We start from the raw sequence: 6,000 nt of genomic DNA on the forward strand, positions 1-6,000 counted from the left end.
ATGCGTAAATTGCATTTACTTCAAGAGTTAGAGTGGAAAAGTGATAAATAGAGATAGCGAATAGTTTAGATCAAAGTATAGAATGATCCGGATAAAAATGGCCGTAGGGTCCTTCATGGTTATAGGAAATCATATCAGTCTTTAGCCATCTATCTACACCTCCAAGTCACCCTAATTGATTTGGGTTACAATCAAATGAGTTTGATTTGACGGTTAGCTGTTAATCTTTAATGTGCAACATTAGCTTTAAATGTTTCATGTCTGAATACTTGTGCATGTTACGGAATGCAATTCTATGCTGTTATCACGATCAGTTTAAACTGGACTTCTGCTGACTTAGCTGTTAGACACATTGTAGACAATAGCGCCTTAATGTTGCTATGGTGCCTGCCCTGTCCTTGGATTGATATCTGGTTCAGCTTGTGTTTTAATGTCACAATGTCTTGCAAATGTATTTGCTAGAACAATGGAGCTCAGTAAAAGTGAATTGTGCTGCGCATGCTGTTTTGTGTCTCTACTGAAGCTATATGTTTTGAGATGACCTGAAGTTATGAATGAATTTAAAATGGGGATTTAAAACTGGGGCTTAATATTTTACGCTGAATAGCCATCTTTTACCTATCAGTTGTTTTAGAAAATAGTTGGTTTCTACAGTGTCGAAACCTTTGGTGATGCTCCTCAGTGACTGGGACATAGGCTCTGGAGTGCCCAGGCAATGCCCGCCTGGGACTGTCGAGGCACTCAGCCATGGCTGCCACTGACTGAGCCATGCTTTGGACATCTCCATTCAGGTTGCCGACATTGTGCACCAGGCTCTCCACTGCAGTCGCAGTGTTAGCCTCTGTGCCATGCATTTCCAGTGCTATCTCCTGTACCCATAGCACCTGGAATTCCTCCAATCAGCTATGGACCTGCTGGAGTGTCGCCGACATCCCTCTGTGAATAATAATAATAATCGTTATTATTGTCACAAGTAGGCTTACATTAACACTGAAATGAAGTTACTGTGAAAATCCCCTAGTCGCCACACTACAGCACCTGTTCAGGTTAACAAGCCCACCATTCAGGATTTACGCAAGAAACTGGAGCACCCGGAGGAAATCCACGCAGACACGGGGAGAACATACAGTCTCCGCACAGACAGTGACCCAAGCCGGGATTCGAATCCGGGTCACTGGAGCTGTGAAGCTACAGTGCTAACCACTGTGCTATTGTGCCACATCTAGCATATGCATCAGCTCTGGGTAAACCTAGTCCTGAGGCTCAGCAACTGTCTGGGACCCAGCAGACCTCCGACTGCTATCTCGCCTGGGTGTTCCTGCTTCCACCTGATGTGCATCGGCAGCTGTGTGGCGCTCATCAGAATGTGCCCCAAAAGCCTGACCACTACTGTCGCCCACCGAGGTGTGTGTCTCTGTGCTGGTGGAGGGTGGGATGACAGCTGTGCCGTGAATATGGTGGGCTCCTCAGAGCTCCCCTTCAAGGGGTTCTGATGGGAAGCAGGGCAGGGATCCACCCTGGATAGGACGGCACCATCGGATGAGGATCCTCCGGGAGAATGGAAAAGTGGTCAGTGGGAGGATGGGTCATTCTGTGTGGCATTAACAACTCACATGTGACAGGTCAGTAGGGTGGGGGCTGGTGGATACTCACCTCTACACCTTACACCAAACTCTACATTGGTGATTATTCTGCTCTGTTCTGGACCAACCTGTGAACTCCAGAGTCTGGTACCCTATTGCCCGCCTGGGCCCTCTTTCATCTGCTGTGTGCCAATGTCTCCTGCGGGGGCACAGAGGGCTGAATGCTTCATTCAACATGGGGACAGAGGTGGGGGGAGGAGGTAGTGAGAATGGGGGTTGATGGAAGCCTAGGGTGATAGAGAATATGGGGCGGAGGGAGTATGGGATAAGAGGAATATGGGGGCTGGGGAATTTGAGTTGTGGAGTGCATGTAGGGTGGGGAGCTTGGGGAGTATGTGGAGTGGGGAATTTGGGGGTTGGGGAGTATGGGGGGGATGGAGAGTTTTTGGGGAAATGGGGAGTTTGTGACGGGCCAGTGTGGGCGGCACTGCCGGACATGGATGGACCGGGGCACGGAATGATGCAAGGTGACGGCTATGCTAGGCGCATGCTCGGGGATGTCGGGGGGGGGGGGGTCGTGGGCAGGGCCAGTACCATGGGGCCGGGGTCAACCCAAAGGGCTCGGTGGAGGTCGTTGACATTCTTACGGCACTGGGTGGCGCTTCCCCAGGTGACGGCGCTGGCACCTCCTCCCAGGCGACACTGGCTGCCCTGCTGCTGACCCTCTGAGCCCCTCGGGAGAACAGGGCATCCTGCCTGGTCACGACTGGATCCAACACTCTGGCCAGGTCGCCATTCTCGAATCGTGGGGCTGGTCTCCTCAGCGGCACGGCTACGGGCTGTGTGGGATTTGCTCTTCAGGAGGGGTTTACGTGCTGCTCTCCCTTGTCAGCAGGGGGCTGGCGAGTACGGTGCCAGCAGATCAGCCAGTGGGACAGTCATTTGCAGTATGAAACATGTGGGGCCTCGTTAAGTGGACTAATTAACAGTTTTTAGCGGTGACAGCCACACCGGGCCAAGAGTCGGGAGAGTCGGGAAACTCGCTGCAGCTCCTGCTCATTCCCACACTTCGAATCTTTTCCATCAATTCGCGCCCAATGGTTGAATGAATTTCTTCAATCCAATCATCCCATTATCTACTTACACAATGCACAGGGTTGACAAGCAGCACGGATCGCGCCGGAAAACATGGCGCCGGCCATGCTGGAACCCTAACCCGCCCACCCCAACCCCACAGCTCACCCCCTGGCCTCCCCCCTACCCCTCCCCCAACCTGAAGAGAAGTTGCCTGGCCAGCGGCATGGATCCCGGAGAAGCGTGGTGGCATTGGACGCTGTGTGCAGCCAGCACGCCAGATTCCCAACCACTGGGATCACACGTGGCCCGCGCCATAGGGAGCTCGGCCCATTGGGGTGGAGTATCATGGGTCAAGCCGGCTGATGTCGTGCCAACTGCGTGCAGCGTGCATCATGCTCATGCCGATTTGGAGTGGTCGGAGCATCACAAACTGGTCGGAGCATCACAAACTGGTGTCAAATTGGCACTTACACCGAATCCGGTGTCGGAAGCCATTCTCTGCCTGATCATTGTTCCCGATTTCAGCGTCGGGCTATGGAGAATCCCGCCCCCTCTTCCTGTTATTAAATTTACTCAGCTTTACTCCAATTGACAATAAAATGATCATTATCTTTTGCATCTATTCTTATCTATCCCATCTAACCAACCAGCAATATTTTACATAATTTTTCAAATGCATAATTACTACAAATATGCTTTTCCCTCTATCACAGTACCGAGGCGGAAACTACAGAATGAGGATTTACGAGAGGCCTGACTTTGGTGGACAAATGATGGAATTCATGGATGACTGTCCATCCGTCTATGATCGTTTCCGTTACCGTGACATCCACTCCTGCCATGTGATGGACGGTTACTGGACCTTCTATGAACATCCCAACTACAGAGGCCGACAGTACTTCATGAGACCCGGTGAATACAAGAGATACAATGACTGGGGCGGCTTCAACTCAACTATCGGATCTTTCAGGCGCATGAGAGATTTCTAAATTGTTCTTCACAAATGTTTTTCTGATCTTCTGGCCAATTTGTCAGCAGAATAAATATACATAATTTAACCGTGTTTACTCTTAATTGATTGCTTGGATTGTTAGGGGAATTGCCTGTAACGTGAATATGATGGAATTTTCTCTTTGGCAATTGCACAGGTTTGAGGATGACTTACTTCCCCACTAAAAATGAATTCCTAGGTGACTGACAAGTCCAATGCACAACCTACTGTCTCTGGTGAGGCAGATGGCGATTAGAGGAGTGGGTGGATGGGATGACTGGGTCTCTATGCGCTCTGGGCACAATTCCTTCAGAGCATGAGATGAACCAATTTCATTATATTACAAGTCTAAGTCTCTTCTCTAAAAGGAGTCAGAATCTGTAACGTTGAAGTCAAAAGCACAAATTCCATAAAATCATAAAATCTTGCATAATTATTAAATTATAATCTAAATAACAGCCAATGTCTGTATTCTTCTGGGTTTGCATCTAATCATAATGCTAGGAGTGACAGCAGTGAGAGCCAAATCGAGTTCAGCTATTGGCCGAAGAATCCCCGTTCGCACCGCTTTTGCAATACTCCGTCCCCTCAAAAACAGCGTACAATGGCAGCTGTCCCACAGATGGGTGCTTCGTCAGCCTGATCTAGCAGTGCACAGACCCCGCCTTCTGATGTCAGCACGCTGCCCTAGAAACTGACTTTTTTTAATGGATGGAGTCTTCCTGCAATAATGGTGGGTCATGAAGGTCAGCTGATGTGGGTCGCAAAGGTCGGCAAGCAAGGGTCGCGAAGGTCGGCTTATGGTAAAAAATACCTGGGAAAAGAATTTGGACAAACACTGCTCTATGCTGTGATTGAAGTAATTGGTTTCAGGAATATTTCTTTTCTTTTCCTCACCACCTACTGACACAGACTGTGTTGTATACCTCTCTTAACATGTTTCAGACACACCCTGACTTAAAAAAGATAGGTTGCTTCATATCTCCAATAAAGTGACTGGCATCAAACAACCTTGAATCACATCAAATTCTTTTCAAAACTGCCAAGCAAAGACATAATTTAATAATTACACAAGATTTTCTGATTTCATGGATTTTTTGAGTCATAGAATGGTACAGCACAGACCATTCAGGTCCTCCTGTCTCTTTTAAATACCCGATCAAATAGGTCTTCTTCTCATTGCCCCACATAACACTGCAAATATTTTCTCTTCCTAAATAGAAAGACTTTCCTAGTCTTATAGACTAAAATAGAAAGGCTTTACATCTGTAATAAATCCACAGAGGCAGAAGCCCCTTCACTAGAATCCCTTTTATTAACAAAACCAACATCAGCAGAACCAGGTGCATTCAGCTTGCTGTCCACACTGGGAGTGCAGAGGATCTGACACTCCTGGTTCTATACAGAGAAAGGGGTTCTGTGATTGGGCCACTAATCAGGGAACTCATATTCTAATTGGCCAATCTTAAAGGCTTGGTCTAAGTCACTACAAAATCCACCTGAGTAATTCTGAAGTGGAGACACTCTTGTAATGTGGAAAAATCAGCAGTAATTTGTGCAACAAACAATGTGAATGGTAATGACAGGAAAACCTCTCGTGACATTATTTCGGTGATAAATGTTGGCCAGGGCACTGAGGTCAATTCCTCTGTTTTTCAAAATATTGCTGTGGGATCTTGTACGTCCACCTAAAAGGGCAAAAAGAGCTTGAGTTTAATGTCTCATCGGAAAGATCCGGCAATATAGCACCCCCTCAGGACTGCAGTGGAGTCTCAGGCTGAAGTTTTGAGTTCAAGTCCTGGAGCAAGACATGAACTTACAACCTCAGATTCAGAAGTAAGACTGGGCCATGGTTTTAAAATCTAATTCCCTTGTTGAAGTTATGATGGGATCTGCTTGCATCGTATTGTGTTCCAGATAATGACAATATTCTGCATAAAAGATAATTCTCCTCACCTCCCCTCTAATTCTTTTAAATTGGTGTCCTCAGGTTACCCAATCCTCCTGCCATTGAAACCGCTCTATCTTCATTCACTCTATCAAACGGCTTCATGATTTTGAACACCTTTATTATAATCTCCCCTGAACTTTCTCTGCTCTGAGAAGAATCAACCCCAGCTTTCTAATGTCTTTGTATAATTGAAATCACACTTCTAAGAAATCTTTCTAGTATACCTCTTCCTCGTCCCTTACCACCCATCCCAAAGTAAATTCAATGGGTTGATCTTGTTTTGAACATAGACAAACAATGATTCACAGAATCATTACAGCCCCCTCATGATTTTGAACACCTCGATCAAATTTCTTCTTTGCCTTCTTCTTTCCAAGGTGAACAATTGCAACCTCTCC

The 6,000-nt window shown here is 47.1% G+C and overlaps 1 protein-coding gene across 1 annotated transcript in view; it reads left to right on the plus strand.

Annotated features, from left to right (window-relative positions):
- LOC119961377 (gamma-crystallin S-1-like) overlaps window positions 1–3,723 on the plus strand; it is a 67,727-nt gene extending 64,004 nt beyond the window's left edge. The window contains exon 3 of the mRNA XM_038788773.1: window positions 3,374–3,723. Coding sequence (XP_038644701.1) covers window positions 3,374–3,649 — 276 coding nt within the window. The 3' untranslated portion in view covers window positions 3,650–3,723. The remainder of the gene's footprint in view (window positions 1–3,373) is intronic.
- Window positions 3,724–6,000: the final 2,277 nt, after the last annotated feature.

Source organism: Scyliorhinus canicula, chromosome 2 (genome assembly GCF_902713615.1).
Source record: "Scyliorhinus canicula chromosome 2, sScyCan1.1, whole genome shotgun sequence".
Lineage (NCBI taxonomy): Eukaryota > Metazoa > Chordata > Chondrichthyes > Carcharhiniformes > Scyliorhinidae > Scyliorhinus > Scyliorhinus canicula.